The following is a 25,699-nucleotide window of genomic DNA, read 5'->3' on the forward strand; positions in this document are numbered from 1 at the left end:
TAGCTTTCCCTTCCATCTGTAGAAAGGAGAGGCGCGGTTGTTGGGGTGTGTATTTTTAGTCGTGACTGAGCTGTGAAAACATCCCTGTGGAATGACGTTTCGCAAGCGATCTTTAGGTTATCTGATATAACGGAGTATCGCTCCGCGGTGTTTAACACTTAATTCATCATTAGAGTCATCTCTCATCACGTTTAATCGAAAACCTAAGTGCTTTTAAGGTGAAAGTTATTTCGATACATAAAATGTGCAAATTTGATTATATAGCCTGAGTATTGTTTTATTCACGAAAAAGTTCTCGAAACAATAAATAGGCATTTCAAAGTCCGTACCTAATTACTTTGTATTACACTTTTTATTTGGTTTCAGATGCATTAACAATTAGGATGAAGAGCACATTCTTCGACTACTAGGAGATGAAATTGGGCATCGGATGATTCAGAAGGAGAACATATCCATGAAAGCGATTACAATTCAATTAGAGAGGAGTCCGCTAAAGACAGCAACAAAGAGGAAGTTTTCAATTAAGATATTCTTGAAAACGAGGAAGGACACTCGTGGTAATCCGGTAATAAGTAATGTTAATACTAATGAGCTGTATGTCGCAGACGATAGAACTCTATGAAGAATGACACCGGATACAATTCGAAAGTCAGAAAAAAACCGAGTGATCTTCTTCGACATCTACCTGACGTTCGCGCCTAATGCTGAAAGCCCTTTGGACGCATTGGATCTATTTTTTTTAATGATGAAATGTTATAGGAGATACTGGGATTTACAAACATTTATATTTTTAGCCAACGCTCCAATCTTATTAGATCCCGAGACGCAAGTGATATAAGTGTTGTTGACTTGAAGATCTGTTTAAGGCTGAATTTTCTCGCAGGCTCGCAGGAAGCTATCTCATACAAGACTTGATGATTTATTGAAAGCTATATGTGTAGGGACTGTGATGATTATGGCAATAATGTTTATTATTATCAATTATATTATTTCATCATGTGGTTATTTTTTATTATAATGTTAGTTACATGAAATGAATAAACTAACTGTTTCATCAAAACCGTGTGGTTGGGTTTTCATTACTAAATACACATACATACACAAATTCAAAATCACAAAAATCATGTGTAAATACACAATTAGGTGTTTAAATATTAAAAAAGTGTATAAAAGCTTTATAAAATTGGAATTTGTTTAGCAAGTGAGAAATATATTAATAGTGGAGTTATATTTCACACATGTATGTTGATGAAACTCTATGTTGCGCGTGTTAAGGAGGGTTAAACGTACTCACATGTAACCCTTCGGTGTATCTTTGATTATGTTTCAGAAAATTAAACATATCTTTGACTATCCATCTAGTTAATAGTATGTATGTTCCTCTGGGTATGACGTATAGTCAACCAGGAGTTTGGTTGGTATCAAAGTGGCATTGGTTTGTCCAATGAGTAGCTGTGAAGGACATTTCATCGAATGACAGATACTTGTCAGCTAGTCAGCTGTTATTTTGGTTCATTTGTTCGGACGTAATTGTTGTAATACTGCTAGAGGCTAGATTACTCACAGGCTAAGTGCACACAAGCGCCGTGTTGCAATACAGTACTTGCTGTTGTTGGAGTTTGAAAGTTTAGGTGTATGTTTCTAGTGAAATGTGTTTATAATAGTAAAATGAAAGTGATAAAATCAAGTTGGTTTATTGAAAAAGATTTTTTAATTAACTTTTTTTAATTTTTAGTGCTATGCAAAACAAAAGAAGTAACTTTTTGGCTTTTTCAACTACTAAAATGCCTTCGTCTGAGTGTGTGTTAGTGTAGTTATCAGTATTATTTGACCATATTGTGATATAAAACATGGCATTTGTAGCGGGACCGTCTTCAATAGATTCTGAATATGACGAATATTTAGCCATTCCAGATATTGATGACAGTTCATTAGTTCCTTACACAATTACCACCTCTGGCAACAAATATGAACCAGAAGAACTTCCTTTAGGTAATACATATGAATTTAATGTTTGATATTTTACAACTGATACTTGGAAATCTTTTAAGATGACATAATTATGTATAACTGCTTAATGAATTAAGTAGCCTAGTAATTGATTTCTTAACAGCAGTAGTTTTAGTCTAATATTATTTACATAAGGAAAACAAAAGAATTCTGTTTAGGGAAATCCCTCCCTTTCTTTAATATTTCCTATCATGGAGCACTCTCTGTCTAAAGCTTGAGTCAGGAAGTATTACCCTTAATCAAGACTCCAGATTAGGCATAAGCTAATAAATTAACTTTCAAAAGCAACGCCAAAGATTCAGTCATACATCTAATCACTCCAACCATTACATCCATTTGGCTAGGAATAATTAATAGTAAATAACTATAATTAGAATTTTATAGTTTGAGTATTAACTATCTTGATAATTTGGTTTTATTATTCGATTGGTGTCATCAACGACACCAATTGAATAATAAAACCCAATTATCAATAGGAAATACCCAAACTATAATATTCTAATTATAGTTATTTACTATTAATTATTCTTAGCTCTTTTTAATGTATTTGAACAATTATAGCAGTATACATTTTTATAATATTGTTTACATTTAATTCAAACAAAGTAATAAATTTGGTTGTAAAGTAAATGAACCAAAACCTGACACTTAACCCTTTGGACGCCAACGTCCGGTTGATCGGACCGTCGAAGTCTAGTCGAAAAACACCAACGTTCGATCGATCGGACTGCCGAGGTCCGGGCGAAAAGCGCCAATGACCGATTGATCAGCCGTTCGAGAAAAACATCTTTTAAAAGTTATTTTTAACTTGAAAAGTCTGTTTAAACTTTTTAGGGCTATTTTAGAAGTAAATAAGACTATATGTAATCAATTTTGTTCAGTTTAGTGTCCAACCATAGTACTTCCCTAAACACACATGTTAGAATTGACGGGGACAAATGTATATATTTTGTAAATAATAAATTATTTTGTTGACAAAGATTTTTTGTACTTTTTTGAAGAAAATGTATGATATAGACTTAAGTAGTGAGAAGATGTTCTCATTTTAATATTATGTAAGTATGTGCAAACGTATTTCCTACTGTAAAATTAATATTCTAGTTATAGTACATTTTTTCTAATATCAACACTAATTAAAAGTATTTTTTGTGAAACATTTTTAAACTTTCAGTTCTGAATTGTTGTGAGCAGTCTTAGATATAATATCTGTAACGAATAAAAATATCACCGATAGGTAAAAATATTTTTTTTCGTACCGATATTTTGGGCTGAAGTGAAATTTTTATGTAAACAAATGTTTTGGTTAGGCATTACCACATCATAAACAATGTGGTTCCATTCTAAATGCTATTTATAATAACACTGTTCGATAGCGCATATAATTTTCTACAAATAAAAAATAAACATTCAATTAACATAAAAACTAAGGATAATACAGAGCAAAGCGTAATAGTTTACAAAAACGTCAAAACAGGGCTGGCGGTTTTGGCTAGTACAGTTGGTTCGGGCGCTAGCGTGATGGGTAGGGCGGCAGCCTTGGGCATTGGCGTCCAAAGGGTTAAAAGAATTTTCATTAAAAATGTGAAAATACTGTTTACAATTATTTCTGGCTATTGGAAGGTATATTTAGTTTAACACATTTTTAATCAAAGCAGTATTTATCTTGAATAAATTTTAAGACCAAAAACATTTTGTTTTTATGATTTAATTATACCCTGAAATGCACCTAAAGCTGACACTGGAATGAACGTACAGGTGACACTTTAGGCCCCTAAACCTGACACACTAGTAAAAGTATATTTAATTCTCTTACTTACCTGATTAATTATAGTATTTGTAGGCTTTTTATTGTAATGTATCATGTAATTATTAAAACATAAAAATACTACATAACTTTCAAGACTCTAGAAGACGATTACCAAATCGTTGATGTTGTAAGTTTGTTCCTCTAGATCTGAAAAACTTTTCATGTCACAATCTTGGTCAGAATTTGGGTACTCTAGTTCATCTACATCTTCTGATGTGTCTGACTTACTATCGAAGTTCAGTACCTTTTTGGTACCTTTCTTCAGTTATTTCTTTCTAATCACCAGTAATCTCTTTTTCCTTTTTCTTTGCTTCTCTTAATTATTTTCTTTCATTTTCTGCTTTTCTTTCAGAATATTCCTTCCACAATTTCAAAGACACAAACAACAGAAGGATTTTTTCCCTTTCCCTTTTGACTTTATTTTCATCTTCAAATGGGAAAACAGTAATTTTTTAAATGGAGTTGGTATGGTGGGTGATGATTTCAGAGAGTTCTTTATTGGTATCAGGCAAAACAGGTATTATTTCAGTTACTTCCTTGCTTGGTGTGTTATTTGAAGGAGCAAAGACTGGTTCAGTTATTTTTGAAGAGCTAGCTTGATCTTTGCTGCTAATTATCATGGGTTGTAGAGACATTACTTCACAAGGTAGCTTTGGGTCAGTTGTCACTTTTTCGTTTGACATACCTTGTTTAAATTTCGCAAGTCTGAGTACATGTTTTTCCACACAATAAACAGAGATTTGTCACTTTCTTGCCTTCCCATGTGTCTTCTTGAGATGCTTTGAACTACTTAACTTTTTCAGTCCCGATGTATGTTTCCAGGCATAGAATTGTTCTTCTTAAAGTGTAAGATGTGTTTGGTGTTTCAGTGACAGGGGTTTTGGTACCACTCTTTCCTTTATTTTTAAAGAATGAATTGACTTCTGTTGGATCCCATGGATATAGGCCACATTTTGCCAAAATTTGAGGTGTAATCCTTTCATTTAATGCTGTTTGAAGTACTGGACTGAACTCATGTTTCTTTAATTAGAGTTTGAAATACTCAATTTTCCATTGATTGACATGCTCTCTGTAACCTTTTTTTTAGCGTTCTAAAGACAGCTACATCCATCAGTTGTAAAATATGGGTAGCATTTGGGAAAAGTGTAACCAATATGATACCATTCTTTGCACAAAATACACTCAACACGTGTGACAGGTATGACAGGTATGAATGACTATAAAAAGTATCATTCAGAGTATGAAAATGTAGTGTCAGGAGTTCCGCAAGGATCGATCTTAGGACCATTACTATTTACATTGTATACAAATGATCTACCACAAGACATAGACACGAAATTAGTCTTATATGCTGATGACACCACAGCTATAATCAAGGAGAAAAACTTACATGTAATGAAATTATTAGTAGAACAAACTATAGTTAAATTAGAAGAGTGGTTTAAAGTTAATGGAATGATTCTGAATACTACAAAAACAAATATTATTCACTTCAAAAACAGACAGCAAAGAGAAGAAATGTTTACAGTCACAATAGATAAAGAACAAATAAATAGCTGCAAAAATGTAAAACTATTGGGAGTTTGTTTTGATGAGCATATGACATGGACAGGACAAATACAAAACTTATGTAAAAAACTCAATTCTATTTGTTTCAATATGAGCTGTGTTACACACATCACAAGTTTAAAAACAAAGATGACCTATACTATGGCTATTTTTACTCAATTATGAAGTTTGGAATTACATTGTGGGGCTCAGTAGAAATAGCAGAAAAAGTGTTAAAAATCCAAAAAAATATTATAAGAATAATGACATTCTCTCATCCAGAAGAAGTTCTTGTAAAGAAAATTTTAAGAAACTGAAGATTCTTACTGTCCCTTATGTGTACATGTATGAAGTACTGAGTCAAGTTCATCAAAATTTGAACTGGTTTTCTAAAGAAAAAACTATTCATCAACACAATACTAGAAATACCAATTTGTTAATATATCCTGTACACACCACAGCCATATTTGAAAAAAGTTTTTATTGTATGGGTATTAAACTTTACAATAAATTGCCTAACAATTTCAAACAAATGCCACAAGTTGAATTCTTAGATAGAATAAAAAGTATGTTTGTCGAAAAGGCTTACTACAAGATTTTCTAATTTCTAAATGATAAAAACATAATAATCTAGTTATGAAGATTAAGTGTTTTCTCCTAAGAAACGTAATAATTTAATATAATGAAAATTCAATAATTGATCTCCATTTTGTTATTTAAATATGTTATATTGTTACTAATTTTATTGTTTGATTTGTTAATGGTTTTATTAATTTTATTGTTTTACTAATGTTATTGTTTTATTTGTTAATTGTTTTATTTGTTGATTAGTTTAATGAATGATTGTTATTACATTATGGTGTACTACAATATTTTAATGTTATCTGACTCAGGAATGCTTTACAAAATAAATGTTTGACATAGGTTTTAATACTATTAATTAGTTCATAGTTCATTTATTCATAGCTGAAAATGTTAATACTGTTATTTATATTAGAGCTTATTTATTTGTTAGAAAATCATTTTGGCTACAATCTTGTTCTTGTTAAATTTATTACTACTAACGATGGGAGACCGAAAAAAGGGAAATTTCTGACTATGTCATCTGTCTTACCAGCATAGCTGGATCTTGTAAGATTTAGTATGACAATAAACATTCATTCATTCATTCATTCATGATATATGACCATCAACAAACAAAATAATGGGCAGACCAACTGTTCTTTCACCCATGAATGGCATACATTGCCTATGTTACAATAAAATACATCATAAGTGCTCCACCCACTGTCAGAAATGCCTAGTCCCGAATCTTTTGGAATGCTGTTTGCTACTTCAGCTGGCACTTTTTTGTAATCGAAATTACCATTGGTGAATATAAGTCTCCAGTACAATTTTCCCCAATGAGTACACTCACAGATTCTTTTACATTAGCTCCAGGTTGTTATACACTTTTTTTTCGCCTTTACCTGCCAAAACCAAATTTTCCTTTAGATTAAGAAAACATGCGCACATTCATCTCATTTGAACAATTTTTCAGGTTTCTTCATCAATCCTTCATTTTCATTTGCTTTCAAATAATCATATAGGTACTTCTGAAAACCAATCATACAAGTTTTGCTTTGTAACTGCTGCCCAACTGGTGGTAAGATTTTGTGCAGCTCGTAAACTTACTTTGGGGTCGCGTCTCGTGAAACCCTCAAACCACTTTCTACTTAGGGTTTTCTTTTTTAACTTGACATTGAGTTATTTAGCCAACTGGCCAACACTGTATAAAAAATTTCCTATAATTATGGAAAATCCTTTTTTGCCAGATTGAGAGCCCATTCCACCAGTAATGTTTCTTCTTCTGGTGTGAAAAATGTCTGTCCCAATTGGTGGAGTTTGTATTTTCCAGTAACGGGGTAATGTAGTGTAGTCTTTAGGACTCCAAAATGTTTTAGCTGCAGTTTGTGTTGGCATTCCTTTTTTCACAGCATCTACAGCCTGTTCCAAAGCTCCTGCATCATACTTCATTATTTTCTTTTTTGTATAGTTAATATGTTCACAATTTACTGTGAAAATATTTGTTCTAAAATTTTACTTTTCTCCCATGGAATGGCTGAGAAGTAAGTGAATTTTACCCTGCTTAGTTTCTTACATTTATAATAATAAATACATATATAGGTTAAATTTTCATTCATCATTAAATTATTACTTTTCTAGATATAAAACATAGCTAAACCATTATTTGAATAGCCTACCAATAACATAGTTCAGTAGTATATTTTGATTTTTTTTTTAGTTTAAATACTTATGCCAAAAAGGCCAGGTCTCAAAATGGCATTTTGACCAAAAAGTTTTATAAAAATTGTTATAATTCATTTTAAATAGTATAGTATTATTATATTAAAACACAAAAAATAATCAGACATATTTTATTTTGGATGTATCAGTTTTATTTTTTTATATTTGGTTGGTAAAAACCAGGGCGCTAACAAATTTTATGAACACCATTCATTGTAAGAAATAAAGTAGGCTATGCAAATGTTTTGAGAATATTTATTTTTAGCTACCTATTGCCTATTCCACATTATTTGTTGTTTTTTTTTTTTCAAAGGAAAATTTGGTACTTTGGGATTATACCGACCACACCAGTATGAAGAACACAAAAATAGAAATTTATAGAAACAAACATGATAGAACGAAAAAACAACTCTTCAATTACAAAATTACAAACTTACAAGCATTTCCAGGTATTGTGATCGGTATTGTTGTCGCTGTTATCTTATCTTTCTCGAGAATCCTGATTACGGCAGGCCGCGCGGCATCACGTGATTTGCACGGTACATCATTGCCTTTCCATTACAATTCAATTTATATTTCTGATTAGCCCCTCTAGAATTTGATATTTTACTGATAGGTACTATCTCGAGGGATGTTTTTCTTTCGTCGACATCAGCGCGGGGCAGCACCGAAGGTGCTGTCGAAGCCCGCGCTGATGGCCGGAGGCACTCGCATTTTGGGTGGCGGAATGTGATCAAGAATAAAAACAAGTTTTGAGTGTTTTTTTAATAAAAAGTTTAGTTTGATAAATGTTTGTTTTTGTTGAATTTTTGTGTTTGGAGAAATGTAGAGGTAAAACACGGAAGTACAACAAAGCGATGCACCAGCTGAACGGGCGGCGAGACTCTGCAATCACGTTATCTACTAGACGCTCGACTTTGACCTCTGTCTGAGGATGGGGAGGTGTTTGAGATAAGACAATTCCTGTTTTATATTGACGAAATATTGTTCTACGCTAATCTAGTAATCAGTAGAAACGAAATGTGAAATAACGATTCATGTCTGGGTGTGGTCGGTATAATCCCAAAGTACCGAAAATTTTTATAAAGTAAGTTATAATTCAACAGAAAACAGTTAATCCTCTGGAAGCCTGAAAAATTATAAAAAAAAAATTATTAGTTCAAAAGGCTAACAGTGATATCTCCAGCCACATGGCGGGCTGTAGCAGCACCTCCGATGCTGTTCTGTGCTGATGTCAATAAACAAAAATATTTCTCAATATTAATAAAATATACAAATTCTATAGCCTATGTCTAAACATTATTGCTTGAGAGAGCCAAACTAACCTAATATTGATTTATGTAGCAAAATAACAATGGTCGCCACAGTAACTGTATTATGGAACAAAAATAATGAACATACTCGAAACTAAATATTATCTTTTCTTTTCAACCTCACACATTGAAAAAAAAAATTAATACAACATTTACTTCACAATATGAGGTTTTAACAAGCAAAGCATCAAATAGTCATATAAATATAAGACTACAGACATAATCTATGCCTTCCTCTTAAAATTAACTTTTTCACTAATGCTCAGCCAATAATACTCTAAATTCCTATATTGTTGTTATATATTTTGTTTATAAGCAATTTTATTATTCTTGAAATTTTATTAGTATTTTTATTATACTTGGTTAGTATTAAATAGGTTTTTCATTATTTCGCCTTACTGTACTTCTTTCACAAGTGTCTATGGGTGTTCACTGGCAGGTTAATACAACTACAATATATAATTATAGACTTAACACTAAATAATTTCAATCTATTGTCTTTGGAAATACTTAGTCAGTCTTATATTGTTTAGTAGGAATCATTAATAGAGAAATTAATGAATGTAACAATTTCCTTTGTAAAAAAGAATTTATCATGTGAATGACCTATTATCCTAATTTCTAGGTTGTCGTGCAAGGCCTTTCAGAACTATTCACAACCCACCTATAAAGTTCAAATCACCCCACAGACGAGTGTTCATACCTTGTGAAGAAATTGAGATTCAGATAACAGAGTATGAGAGAAGTGTCACAACCCATCTCCTCAATCCAAACCTGTAAGTTCAATTTGTTTTTTGTATACTTGTGTTTTATAGCCCATATGATAAAATTTTTAACACATTATGATAAAATTTATATGTACCACAACTTGAAAACTATTATCAAGCATAACCCATACCGTAATGTTTTAAGTATTAAAGAAACAATGTTTTAATTTTTTGCTTGAGGTTTTCTGAAAACAATATTATCTACTAAATTATATAATTTTTTTTTAATTGCAGTGACATAATACTTTTAAGGCAAACATAATATTGGATGTAAACAGTTACCCAATATAGAAGTGAATATGTAATATAAAATATAAAGAAGTATGTATATGTTACAAAATGTTATCTTATAAAAATATAATTGTTATTTTAGCTATTAATATTGTTCATTTATGAATATTATTTACAAAAAGTAGGACCATATTTTGAAAATTTTTACTTAACAAAAAAAAATTATTAATCTGATACAGCAATTAGTTGTGTATCTAATAGTTGTAAATATTGGTGGTGTACCTAGGACATGAGTTTCTGGGGATGATTCTGATTATATTAATAAATATAAATTTAAACCTAATAGACAGGCCAAATTCAAAGTAAGACATTTAACTGTTCTATTTCAAACAATTTGAATTGCTTTTATTTCTATATTTTTAAAAGTTTTTAAAGCTTTTGGGAGGGAATCTATCCCCACATCCTCTATAGTTACGCCACTGAATAATATTGTATTGTGTTTTTTTTTCACTCTTAATTGTTATTACACGTGATTTTTATACAATATACATTATACTTTATTTACAAATTCCTGGAGAATTTTAACAGCATCATTAAACTAATAATAAAAATTTACAAATAAACAAAGACATGTTAAATATTGGGTTAGTTAGTTAAGTTGAGTTTATTTATTTATGTTTTGTATTCGTCTTCAGTTTTCATCTTATCATATTTGTATCTCTTTCAAAATACTCTTCAATAGTGTACAATAGATTTGTAGCAGCCACTTCTTTACTTCACTCTGGAAACTATTTGCTTTACACTTCTTGAGGTCTTCTGGTAAATGATTCCACAGCTTTATTCCCGTGTATGAGGGTTTCTCTTCAAATAGAGCTAGTCAGTGCACAGGAAGTTGGAAGTTTGCTTGGAAGCTAATCAGAGCAGTCGATGTTGATTTGTTCTTAGTGAATCCACGTTGTTGGCTAGTTAGAAGATTATTATATCTAAGAAAGTCAAGAAGATAAGAAAGCCCAATTTTTCTAATATTTTGTAAAAATTTGAAATCAAGGAGATTGGCCGGTAGTTAGTTATTTCAGTTTAATTACCATGCTTAAAAACGGGAATAACCCTAGAGTGTTTTAGTTTATTGGAAAATTTGCCGCTTTGGAAGGAAATACGGGTAGGGTATGATAAGCGGTCCCGGTTTTTTATATCGAAATTGGCAAACGATATTACTTAATCATAACCATCGATATAATCAATCGATACTGATTAATTATGTTGAATTATTAACTTAAATAGTCTACACTATAAACACTTTAAAATAATACATGTAGAGTAATATTTCAATTTTACATAAGTAATTTTAATTATTAAAAATGGCAGTCAATTTTAAAAACTACACGACATTGCTTTGAAAGATGATAAGATATAAATAAAATATATTGTTTTTGTGGCTTCAACATGTTGGACTCGTACCGAAAACCCCATTATGTGAAATTTGTGTCAAAGAAACAACTGTAACTGTGAGAGGAGCAAATATGGTCGTCTTCAGTTTCCTAATTTTTGTTATAATAATTTGTTTGATCACTGTAAATATTAAATTCATATTTTAATTTAAAACATATCATTGCTATTGAGGACTATAGATACTTTTATATAGATTGATAGTGTAGGATTTGAGATGCGAATATTAGGTATCGAAGACTACATTCTTCGATATAAAAAACCGGGTCCGTTTATCGTACCCTACCCGGAAATACATATCAGGTTGGTTATAGGATTTAAGTCAATTCTTGCTTGCAGACTCTATCTGTCTATCTGGATGTGTTTTCTTATATTATCTCACTAACTAATGTAGATATTGAAAAGACATTTGGCACATATATGTAGCTAACATTGAATTTTAAAACATCAACTGATTACTCTTTAAGTTTTAAAATGGGAGAGATATACAACAAATTACTAAAAAACTGGGTATTGTTAAACATATTTAGAGCAATAAAAAACATTAATTGATTGTTGATTTCAACGATGCCTTGTTAATATAATATAATGTAAGTATGATTTTCATATTTGGATTTCTGATAATCTTTAGACTTTCTCCAAATTCTATAGGAGTTTAAGGTACTTGACATTTGAACTAACTTAAATTGAAGTATTAAATTTAACTTTTAACCAAAATTTAACAAAAATGTTTAGTTAGTATTAGTTTATTTTGAAAATAAACTAGCATTTAAGAATATTGCAGTAAATAAAATACTTTAAGCATACTTGTAATGGTATTCTTGTACAATATCCATGGATGTATGAATGAGGAACGTTTGAATTTGAATGTAGTCCATTCAAATTTTGGAAAAAAGTTTTTCAATGTATTACAAAACTAAAAATTCTAGGTATATACGTATATACAACAATTTTATTTACAAAATTGTTTGTAGTTTGGTCTGGCTATTACACATTTTTTGAATAAGCTACCTCAAATTCAAATATTTAGTGTCCTTTAAAAAACATCTAGACTTCTAAACATCTAAAGAAGTGAGCTATAATTGGATCTTCCTGGTGGTTCCAGCTCATGAATCACCTTTGTGCTAAATTTCAAAACATCAATTATCCACAGCATCTGCCATTTTTAAACATGTCTGTCAGTTACTCTCAGAGTCTATAAACCTCAGAATACTTCTTCATTACCAACCCTAGCATGCTGTGCTCACTTTTTCTTGACTTTTGGTTTCTGGTAGGAAGTCTTTATTTTGTTTGCTTGACCATAATGGCTAAACATAATTTTTATTTTTAAGTGGATTTTGAGAGTTTTTTTTTTTTTTTTTTGTATGACATACATTTGCTGTCATTTGCTGGAACCAAGCTTCTGAACTCCCTTCCTGATGCCATCAAGACCGGCAACGCTAAAACTCTAAAAAGAAGACTACACAAGTGGCTGGTGAAGAACTCTATCTACAGTCTCGATGAGTTTTATGACATTCTCAACTCCTGACTTGTAATGTTTTTGTTGTTAATTTTTGTTCTTTCCTTTCAATGTTATGTTTCATAACTTATTATTTTTATTATTGATTGACAACTATTCTGTTCTTGATGATCATGAATAAAGCTTTCTGTATTCTGTATTCTGTATTTTGCCTTCAGTCTTCAGTATCAGAAACTTAATCTTGCTCAGCTCCGGCACTCCTCAGTCTTTGGCCCTGAAAACTGGGTTAGATTGCTCCACCTGCCTACAGTTGTACCCAAGTATCAACTTTATTTTTATTTGGTGAGCTTCAGAAGGGATGGTATAGTTTTCATATATTTAAAGTTGAAAAATACAAGTAGAAGTTTGGATTTGAAAAAGAAATTCTTGTAGTCTGATACTCTTTTCAAGATTTTTTAATATCAAATTTTCAAAATGCACAAGAATAATTCTTTTTGTTCCCATATATACATGTTGACTTTTTCAATCTAAAGACTAACTATTATAATTTATTACTGTGTCCATTAACATAATTAGAATGCCTGACGTGTGACATTACATAAAATCGATGTTGAAATAGTAGATTGTATATGCTTATATAATTCTGTACTGTGATAAAAATATTAATCAACTTCTTAGAACAGAAGGTGAAGAAATGCTATACTAATTATATAATAGAGCTTCAACATAGACTGATCATATTATTAATGATTTCATTCATAAGGAAACCATGTTTAAGTGTGGAAAGAAAAGGTTACTGTGTATTTGGAAATACAGAGTATGTTGACCTTTGCTTGGTAGATGTAATAGTAGGGAACATTGTTATTTATTACTTCTTCAATAATTTAAGAACTTACCAGTGAATTAATCATATGGTTTTATTTATTCCACAGTATTTTACATATGAGAAAAATTAACTCACATATTATTTGTGGTTTAACTCTTATCCATTAACTAGCCAACTCTACACACGAGTGTAGCAGAGAAGACAGTTGGGGTCCAGCCCATAGTAGCGTAGTGCGTTAACGCTGTTGCCATAATTATCACTTCGCAAATCTGTAAAAAAAAATGCTCTCATGGTGCCATTAATATTATTCGAAACTTTATTCTAAGGTTTCTGATGTTTTTACACTTTTTAAATACCAAAAGTGTAAGGAAGTGTTACTACAATTTCTCTGATATGATACAGTACAATGCCAATACTTTAGACTATATTAGATTTTACACATTTTTGGCTTTACCTTATCACCGTTGTCAAAAATTAAATCTGAATACTTATTTTGAATTAACTTTTAACAGTTATTGATAAGGAATTACCAATAGTACCACCATATTTTAAAAACTATTTATTTACACTTATTGGTAAATTTAAGTAAAAATTGCCTGCTTTAAATTTGTTTGACATTTTGTAGCAAATTTAAACCCTTTTGAATCAAAGTATTTTACAATTACTAAAATATACAAACCTACTGTATAAATATTTGTGGATTGTTGTATTATAAAAGGAGGTAAAAGGTCTATAGCTCAGGGTAATATCTCAAAAATGAATTGAGCTAAAAAGTTGACATTTTGTATATTTTAGACAGTCATCATTAAGGGTTCTGGCTGACATTCTTTTTCTTTCTGTCTGTCTTATTCCTCAGGGTATCTGAAGAACAAATAAGTCCTTGTAACAAATAAGTTCTATTTTAAGCTTTCTAGTATTTTGCTATGTACAAGAACAATATCTCTGTAATTAAATGTTACCAACCTTTTTATAACACTTTGTGAATATTAAAACAATTTAACGGTTTTATCTTAGCTTTAATAAAGAAAGCATTCAAAAAGCGTTTAAATGACTAAGAAAGACCAGCAGAACAAAAAGGTATAAATACCCTTCATACTTTTTGTATTATGAACGATAAATACTGTAGCTAATTTCTATTTAAGATGTCAAATACTGTTTCAATCTTTGTTTGCTCAACACTTCATCAAAACTACAAAGTGTTTGTGAACAGTACAAACACTAAAAATTACCCTATTTTTGTTAAATAAATAACTACACATTAAATACCCAATTTATATTTACCTTCCCACTGGATACTTACCCAGCTCACATCACTACTCCAATCTCATGATAGACCATGCAGTGATCAGTGATGGAAGGTCAACCAGTTGTGTCTGCTCCAGCTGTCTAGTAATTAGTCTGATAGTAGCAGTATTAGTTTCGTTACGATCATACACTCTGCCTAGTGACCCACAATCCAGTCTCCTGATAGATCATGCAGTGCTCAGTGATGGAAGGTCAACCAGTTGTGTCTGCTCCAGCTGTCTAGTAATTAGTCTGATAGTAGCAGTATTGGTTACAAACATACACTCTCCCTAGTGACCCACAATACAATCTCCTGATAGACCATGCAGTGATCAGTGATGGAAGGTCAACCAGTTGTGTCTGCTCCAGCTGTCTAGTAATTAGTCTGATAGTAGCAGTATTGGTTACAAACATACACTCTGCCTAGTGACCCACAATCCAGTCTCCTGATAGACCATGCAGTGCTCAGTGATGGAAGGTCAACCAGTTGTGTCTGCTCCAGCTGTCTAATAATTAGTCAGATAGTAGCAGTATTGGTTTGGTTACTATCATATACTCTGCCTAGTGACCCAAAATCCAGTCTCCTGATATACCATGCAGTGATCAGTGATGGAAGGTCAACCAGTTGTGTCTGCTCCAGCTGTCTAGTAATTAGTCTGATAGTAGCAGTATTGGTTTCGTTACGATCATACACTCTGCCTAGTGACCCACAATCCAGTCTCCTGATAGATCATGCAGTGCTCAGTGATGGAAGGTCAACCAGTTGTGTCTGCTCCAGCTGTCTAGTAATTAGTCTGATAGTAGCAGTATTGGTTACAAACATACACTCTCCCTAGTGACCCACAATACAGTCTCCTGATAGACCATGCAGTGATCAGTGATGGAAGGTCAACCAGTTGTGTCTGCTCCAGCTGTCTAGTAATTAGTCTGATAGTAGCAGTATTGGTTTGGTTACTATCATATACTCTGCCTAGTGACCCACAATCCAGTCTCCTGATAGACCATGCAGTGCTCAGTGATGGAAGGTCCAACCAGTTGTCCTAGCTCCTGTTGTTCGGTCATTAATCTGATAGTAAAGTTATGGGTTACTATCATCCTTACCGCTTAGTTACTCTCAGTCCATTGTCATTATAATGAAGTGGCCGATGATCCTCTAGGAGGTCCTTGTGGTTATATGGTGGTTTTATTTCAATAAAAAAGTACAATCCTGTCTGTTACGGTATCAGATACTATTAATACTGTATATAATGTACTCGTATATAGATTGTGAGTCTGAGTGGTAAGCTTGAAAATGATAAGATTAAATGAAAGGCAAACACTACATTTCATTAAAAATTCCCAGGAAGTAAATGCTATATTTATATCGTACTAATAATTTTCTCTAATTCAAATTCAATTGATTTTTATTGAAGTTTTTCTTTTTAATTTATCATACAGTATACATTTTAAGTGTAAAGCTATTGTCATGTTTAAATTACATAGTAATGGCGTTACAGTAATAGAAATAAAGTATTTACCAATCTGTTTGTTAACTAAAAAAGTTAATTTTAAAGTCCTAAATTTATTGAAATTATTCTATGGTTAACAAAAGAACAAGTGGTTTTAGTTTGAAAAGAATTGTGTCAATTGTTTTTGTGAAATTTGGCTAAGTAATTAGTTTTGATTAGAAAACTAGTATATAAGTGATTATTAGGTTTATTAAAAATTAATTCCAAACGTTTCAAACACAAAAGAAGTGTAAATGGTGGTTATCCTGTTATTTAAGGTTAATTTTAATATTATTGGTATTATTCAATTATGCAAGGAATTAGGGTTACACAATGTTAATTTAAACTGAGTAAATTAATGAATTCTGTTTTTAAATTACAAAAATATTTGTAATAAATCAGCAATAATTTAATCTCAGTTTATATTTGTCTTTGATACTGAGAAACTAGGTATTTATATTACAATTTAGGAGCATTTTGGACTCAAAACCTATGTGTAATGAAACTGAATTGGGTATGTTCTAGTTGGAATTTGACAAACACATTGTAACCTCAGTAAGAAATATACTGCTGTGTCTGGTTATAGACTGTATAACCTTATCTGTGAAGCAATCCCTGTCAGTCAATGTCTGTCATAATGACTGTTTACTGGACAGTTTATCCAACATGTCACCGCCATCACCATGAGTCAGATGACTTGCATTAGGTCACCAGAAAACTGCTAGTTCATCAACTTCTAAACGAATTTCTTACTCTGTTCTTGTAAAAAAATAAGCACAGAAACTGTTATAATTATAAAAATATAAAATTAAGCATTTAAATAATTTTTCTTTGTATTATATAAAGTTACAAAACCGATAATTCAAGATTATTAGATAAAAAATATTGGACAAATCTATTCACCCTATATACAATTTATAAGTGTGAAGAAATGATAAGAATATTAAATCTACAATTATAAACTTTAACTGAACAAGTTAATTTCAAAGTCTTAAGTTTCTTTGGATGATTCTATTGCCAACAAAGGGACAAGTCGTTTTGAGTTTGAATACATTTTGGGAATTGTCTTTGAATTTGCTTATAATTAATACTCTACAATCCATTAAATAATTAAAAAATTATTTAATGAATTTCTCATTTCCAAACAAAAATATATAATTATTCCATATTGCGTGCACACGTGTGTCTGTGTGTGTTTAATATAATTTTAAGCAAGTAATTTATTTTGTTCATAGTTTTACTACAGTATATATATATATTTTTTTTTTGCTTTATACTTTAGGTAATATTGTTTGGGTTGTGATTTGTATACTTGAGCCATGTTATGGAAGAGAATAAAGAAATTATTATTATTAAATATTTACCAACTAGTTCTATGGATAAAATAAATTTTTTTTTGAGATCCAAAATAAATTAATGCATAATTTTTGTACGTTTGTCTTTAAAAATTAATATGGAAGAATATTAAAAATTAGAAAAACTAATCATAATTATTTGTTTTGTTTCTGATGTTTAGTTGATTGAATTACTTGTGAATTATTGAATTTGTATAAGTATAATTATGTTGTAGATGTAATATATAATTATTAAAATATATAACTACAGGAAAGAGATTTAGTTTACAACATTCATCATAATCACTCTCAAAATATGTTGAGATATTTTCACCCTAGAATTTAAATACTTATACAATGTGTTATTTATCTGATGTATTTAAACAAAAAAATTATGAAATATAAATAATAAATACTAAGCATCCTCTATAACTGTTACGATTTTTATAACAAACAAACTGTTAACTGCGGCATCACATGTCATTTTCAAATAAAGTCCTAATACTACTTAGTAAAATCGTTCATATGTAACATGATAGAGTTCTTTGCAATTTGTCATGTAAGTAGGTGCACATCAGGCAGATATTATTTAAATATATTTATTTGTTATATCTTTGTTTTTCCAGAAGCCACTATTAAAATTCCATATCACAATGTCAGGGAAGACCTCCAGTTTGGAATACCTTATGTGAAAACATTAATAGCTGTGCTCATTTAGGGTTGTTAGTATAAGAGTATTTATTTTTAAGTTTTATTTACAACGCATTAGATGTTTTAAATTCTTTACTGGCGCAATCTAGAGTAAAATTTAGTTATTAACTTTTTATTTAGATATCTGCATTACAGTACTGATCAAGCACTGTGTACTTAATATTTTATAAATTTTTAATGTGTGCTGATGTTTTAGCCAATTTGTCGAACTTTAGCTGAAATGGTAAATAGCTGTTTAGTGTCAGTTAAATTTTGGTTATGAAACATAAATACTAATATTTGTTAAGAATTCCAAAATACTCCAGGTAACTTTTGTAATCTTTCTCTTTATATAAAACTTCCTTGGATGTTATTGAATATTTTACAAAAAGAATTAGATAAATTGGTCTTGCCTTTCTCAAAATTAGCGCTTTGCAACACATATTGTGATACATTTTCATTTATAAGATATTCTTGAATTTCTTTAAAAAGGCTGTAATTTGACTGTATTGATAGCAAAAATACAGTCAAATATTTTTGACTGTATACATACTCAAAAATTTTTAATAGTTTATTGGCTGGTAAAAAAAAAAAAAAATACAATTTGAAATATGTTAGAAATTGAACAAAAGTGATGAACATAGTAACAATAAAATTGCTAGATAAATCATGGTACATTTAACCAGTTGTTAACAGTTTAGGCAATTAGAAAACTATTTTGAATAAAAACAGTGAAGTCTTGTTAGTCCGGATCTGAACATCAAGGTCCACACTTCACTTAATGATTTCACTTAACTCAAGGTGATCTCAGTAGCATTACAGTATACACAGGCCCTCAAGGACACAATTAATGTCCTCACTTAACTCAAGATGATCTGAACAGAATTCCAGTCAGGCACTGTGAAGTCAGCAATTGTGACCGTGGTCTGTACTCCAATACACAGTATACACAGACTACTGCATGCCCTCATGGACAGAATTAATAACCTTTACTGTATGTCATGATGGGCACAATTAATGAGTATACTGTATACACACATGTTGTGTCTGGCTTTTGTATATATCCTCATGGACACAATTAATTATGTGTGCTGTATGTCATCATTGGCACAATTAATAACTTCTATTCTATACACATGTTGTGTCTGGATTTTGTGTATATCCTCTTGGACGCAATTAATGATTTCTACTGTATATAATATATATATATATTATTATTATTATTATTATTATTATTATATTATTATTATATATATATATATATATTATATACAGTAGAAATCATTAATTGTGTCCAAGAGGATACAATATATATATATATATCCAAATTTAAACAAAAAGTCAATTTCTATTAATCGAAATTCAAATTATAAAAGTAAATTTAAATGCAACACTATTGACTGTGATCAACTAATTAAAATAATTGATTCTATTAAGCCAAAATGGTCGGCCAGGGTATGATGACATACCTATAGAGATTATTAAAGAGGCAAAACATGCACTTTTAAATCCTCTTTTACATGTGGTGAATGTTTCTATAATAACAGGAAACTTCCCAACTCAATTAAAAATATCAAAAGTTGTTCCTGTGTTAAAAAAAGGAGACAGCAAAAATCCTCTAAATTATAGACCATTGGCAATACAACCTGCTTTATCAAAAATATTTGAAAAAAAGACTATGATGATTCAATTAGTAGACTATTTTGAGAAGGGTAAATTGCTGGATTTGGAGCAGCATGGCTATAGAAAAAATAGATCAACGGTAACAGCATTAATTGATTATATTGAGAATGTGCTAGAAATTTGGATGAAGGGGAATCATACTGTTGGAGCCTTTCTGGATCTGACAAAGGCATTTGATAGTGTCTGCCATAAAACCTTGCTAGAAAAATTAGAATCATATGGTATTGAGGATAAAGAATTAAGCTGGCATCAGTCATATCTGGAAGGGCGACAGCAGTATGTTAGTATTAAATATCTAGGTAATAATGAAATAAGAAATATTAATTCAAGAATAGAAAAAATACAATATTCTGTACCACAAGGTTCAGTATTGGGCCCATTTTTGTTCTTATGCTACTTGGGAGGTATTACCACAGATTTTAACAAATTTATCAAATAAAAATCATTTATGTTTGTTTGCAGATGATATAAGTATGTCAGTTTCTGGAAAAGATTTACAAAGTGTAATAAATTACAACAGAATATTCAATGTCACAACTAAAATGTTACTTGAATGATAGAAATTTATTACTAAATTCTGATAAACACAATTCTTAATGAAATTTAAATGTAAACAATCAAATGAGATAAATACAATTGGAAATAGATTTGTAAAAGATACAAAATTCTTGGGTCTGGCTCTAAGTAATACATTAAGTTGGACAAAACAAGTAGAAAAAATTAGTCATAAAATGAGTTCTGGAATATTTGCAATCAGGCGGTTATCCTTCTTCCTAGAAATAAATGCACTGAAATCTGTTTACTATGCCTTGATACATCCACACATTTCATATGGCATTGAAATTTTATGGTGGAACCAGTGCAAATAACTTAAACAAAATATTACATTTACAAAAAGTGGCAATAAGACATATTCTACACCTTAAAAAATAATGATAGTTGTAAAGACCACTTTATTAACCTAAGAATAATGACAGTATATAGTTTATATATTTATAAAACTATATTACATGTCAAGACAAATGCAGAGTCTATTACCAAAGGCAACAAGATTATCATACATAATTATCATACAAGAAATAGAGAAAATTTTGTAGTAAAGAAACATAATAAAGAAAAATATAAACAGTGTGTCCGACATACATAGGAATAAAATTTATAAATGACCTTCCAGGCTGTATTAAGAATGAGAATTCTTTTAATAATTTTAAGAAAATGTTTTGAAACAATTTTGTACAGATCATTCATTCTACTCTCTTGAAGAGTTTTTTACACTGTGAGACTTGAAAGTAATTTTTGTTTGTATTTGCCTACACCATTACCAAAACATATTAACACTATGGACATAAATATTTTAAAATATTATATGTATTATTATACTGTATTAAATATAAAGTATGAATACTCTAACCTGAGTCTTATGTTTTATATTGTAGTAAAGGTAATTGACGCAATTCATGTACATTATGTATAAAAAGAATAAAGGAATTTTGAATTTGAATATACAGTAGAAATCATTAATTGTGTCCAAAGAGGATACAATATATATATATATATATATATATATATATATATATATATATATATATGTTGTGTCTGACGTTATTGTATGTCCTCATGGACACAATTAATGATCTCGCCTAACTCAAGATGATCTCAGTAGGATTCCAGTTCGGCACTGTGAAGTCAGCAAATGTGACCTTGGTACTGTACTCCAATATACAGTATAGACAGGCTACTGCACGTTGTCATGCACAGAATTGTCATTTATCATTGATTTATCAAATAATTTTCTAACTAAACTAACTTTTCAACCGCTATAATTCTAAATTACATGCATGTTTGAGGCTTGTATTTAAGGAATGATTGAGGTTGAAATAAATAAATTGGAAACTGTCTTCCTTGGTCAACTTGACATGTGCACAAGTTACGGTGACAGCGAAGTTAACCTTTCAGTGGATGGCCTGAAATTTATTAAGGATTGGAATATTCACATCAAGTATTTTTTGTAGAACTAGCCTCTTGGGAACAGATCATTGGCTTATTAATTAATATAGAGAAATCTTATCCCAATATCACCTAGTGACAAGACTAGTGACAAGTTTAAAGTACCAATTTAAAAAAAACCATTGCAGCCTTAAGTCTATTAATCTATGTATGTAAGCTAAGTACCTACCTTTATTGGCTATTTAAACACTTAAGTGTTTGAGCATTTGTCCAAAATAATGATTTTGAACAATTAATATACCTGTGATAATTAATTGAATATTCCAATATTGTGAAATACATACAGTATGTTTTTTTCATAAGTGCGTAAAATAAATTCAAAATTCCTGGATGTCCATTTGTCATACTGAAAACAATACAGAAAGTCAATGAAAAGTTTTTTTTTATAAAAAGACACTTTAAGATAGAATTATTGTTGAACTATTTTCCTACTATTCCAAGAATTGCTGTTTTAAGGTGCTGTAGTATTGCAAAATGTTAAAACTTATATTGTTATAGGTACTAATACTGTATACAGAAATCTGATTTAGGTGCTGAAAACAAACTAACAGCTAGTGCTTTCACTATTTATTTTTCTCTTTATCATATTAGAATGTTTCAAAAGTAGTGTTATTATACCAATCAACATTTTTCTTTTCATTTCTCCTATGAAATAAGAGATTGGACTTGGTTTATAAGTTTTAAACTGTTTTAATACTGTTAGTATCTAAATATATTTGCCTCTTTGGTTCCCTATAATAGAAGTATGTGTAATTTTAGTATTAGCCTGTTCCTACTATATTATATATTTTATTATAATATTAAATTTAGAGTTATTAAATAGCAAGGTTTTACCTAAAAATATATTTGAGTTATGAAGAAGAAAACTATTTTTTAGTTTTAGCTTTGCTTCTTCTCAATAACTCTAAATTTAATATTTACTTGTTTTAAACCAAATTACACAAATGTTGAAGCCATCATTAAACTATTAGTCAACAGCAGTATACTACTCATAACATACAATACTAATAACATTAGATAGCACCTGTGACACATTCATACAATAGTGTTATGTAAGTCAACAAACTCTGTGATACTGTCTTATCACGATGATATGTAGGTTACAAATATTATCATACCCTCCATGTCAACTGCTCATTTCATTCAGTTTCAGTAAAAATAATTATATTAGTGATTTTTAAGTTGAGACTAAATAAAATGCCTTTTTTAAATTTAAATGATGCATACATTTATAGAACACATGTATTTTATGTGAATAAAAAAAAGAGCAACTCATATCAAAATAAAAGTTCATTATAACTAGAAAAGAGTATGAATTTATAAAATAAAATAATAATAATTGTAGTTAAAGAATAATTATTTATCTGACAATTCAGAATCAGTGATTGGAATGATGTATGTTAACAAGCCACACTGGATCGTGAATGTTGTCCTGCTGTGAAACAGGAGTTGGTAAGAATAACATAATGAAATGAATTGTTTTTATATACAAAAGCTGTTTTTAATTCAAACTTAAGGAACTGGTCCTAACAAGCCAATACATTTGAAGAGTATACAATTCTTTTGTTCCATTTCAACAATCAATTTAAAATTTCTTGAGAACTATTAAGAAATTAAGACCTTGAAAAGACACTTCTTGTTATGCAGTTAGTCTGTAAAGATAATATTACTGGAAGAAATTTAGAACATGTTTTGTGTATAAACATATAGAATGGCAATGTAACTTTTTTTACCAAAACATAGGCATTTTCTGGTTCCTTTTTATATATAATTTGATTAAGAACAGCTCTCATATTTTTTCGGAGCACTGAAGTTAAAGATTGAATATGTCACTGAGTCAAAATCTATGTTTGTCTGTTGGGGTTGGGTCAACAGTTTCACAATGCAGCATAACCCTCATTGGATAAAGCTAAGTTGCAGGCCATAGGAGCTATGCTACACCCTCAACTACATATTTTTCCTATACTCACGTATAGACTTTCCTGTATGTTCATGTTATCTAGTTATTTCGTGTTATCCAGTTATTTCCAATAATCACTGACAACTTTTTCAGCCCCTATGTTACTCTACAGTAGGAGTAAATATCACTGTCATAATACACCATGTGGGGTTGACAGTCTTAACATAACTTATCTTTAAATTAAATAGTTTAATAATTTAAAAAACTGTGATTTCATATTTTTTTAATTAGGTTCGTAGAGAAATCTGAAAAAAATCTTGTTACCTGCAAACTGTGCCAGTTCAAAGTCGAAGGCTTGTAGAATCCATAGGGTTAAACTGTATGTGTGGGTGCATAGCAAACAAGTAAAATTGTATTGTATGATTAATACTGTTTATAGCATTGTTCTCAAATGTTTCTGGTCTGTTTCAGCTACACTATTCAGTTGCGACATGGTGACTTTACATGGACCCTGAAGAAACGATACAAACACATCCAGTACTTACACCAACAACTACGTCTTTTCAGGTATAATGACAGTCAACAACCTAGAATTAAAATCTTGAACTGAAAATAATTGTATTCACACCAGATAATAATTGGTGTAGATAGCTATATATATTCTTAGGTCTTAATTTTATATAGGTATCATTGTAAAGAAAAATGTATTACAAATCCTGTTTATGGATATTTGACCTAGTCAGTGCTAAAATTTAACAAGAACTGGGTTCAGAACTAAGTTTAAGGTCTGTGTTGACTTTACCCATGGATCATTCCAATGAAACCTTTCAATTTAACTTAGCAAAAGAATCATGTCATGTTTCTTCATAGACATGGGTTTTAGCTATTTATAAAAAGTTATGTTTTAAATGTCTAATTGGAGTGATCACTAGTAATAGTTTATCTCAAAAATATGAATAGTTAATAATCAATAATACTAACTTGGTGTAGATTATATCTAATATTGTTTATTTTATTACAAAACTACAAATAGTAGTTATTCTTTTCTACTTTTATCTTCATTTTGTATGTGCTTTCTTCAGTTTCAGTCTCCTCTTTATCAGACTTCATTTTCTTCAAACAGATCCTCAAAAACAATTTTGTCACATAATACTGGAAATTTAAACATTCTTCAAAGAGCTTTAACAAATGTCATTCTTTTACTTGGCATAAAAAGCACAGTAAGATTTTAGATTCTTTTAATTTATTTTAATTTATTTTATCTAATCTTTAAGGAATCCAAATTGTTTAGCAACTTTGTCATACTTTTCAGCCCATAATTATTTTTGTGCAATAAACTGATCAATCACAGACAGGCATTATTTTCAGTTACGTTTTTCTTTAGAATTGTGTCTGTTTTGTATTACTGATAAAAAAATGTTATTCAATATTTAAATTTGTTTTAAGTTATTAAGGAAAATGCTGTTTTTAGATCTATAATGTTTATTATTCAGTGTTGGGTTATTATACCAGAATGTATCTACAACATGGGACTTGTATTGTCAATGTTTTCATTAGTAAGTATTTAATTGAAACAAGGAAATCCTCATTTACTTATTGTGTGACTCATTGGGATGAACGT

The 25,699-nt window shown here is 30.2% G+C and overlaps 1 protein-coding gene across 2 annotated transcripts in view; it reads left to right on the forward strand.

Moving 5' to 3' along the window:
- The first annotated feature begins 1,457 nt into the window (after positions 1-1,457).
- The window catches only part of LOC124362580 (phospholipase D1), an 84,948-nt gene continuing 60,706 nt past the window's right edge, over positions 1,458-25,699 (forward strand). The window contains exons 1-3 of one of the 2 annotated variants that reach the window (XM_046817214.1): positions 1,458-1,992; positions 9,590-9,740; positions 24,550-24,645. In XM_046817214.1, the coding sequence (XP_046673170.1) occupies positions 1,851-1,992; positions 9,590-9,740; positions 24,550-24,645 (389 nt within the window). In that variant the 5' untranslated portion in view covers positions 1,458-1,850. The remainder of the gene's footprint in view (positions 1,993-9,589; positions 9,741-24,549; positions 24,646-25,699) is intronic. The other variant, XM_046817215.1, reaches the window with a different exon arrangement.

Source organism: Homalodisca vitripennis, chromosome 5, assembly GCF_021130785.1.
Source record: "Homalodisca vitripennis isolate AUS2020 chromosome 5, UT_GWSS_2.1, whole genome shotgun sequence".
NCBI classification, from domain to species: Eukaryota; Metazoa; Arthropoda; class Insecta; order Hemiptera; family Cicadellidae; genus Homalodisca; species Homalodisca vitripennis.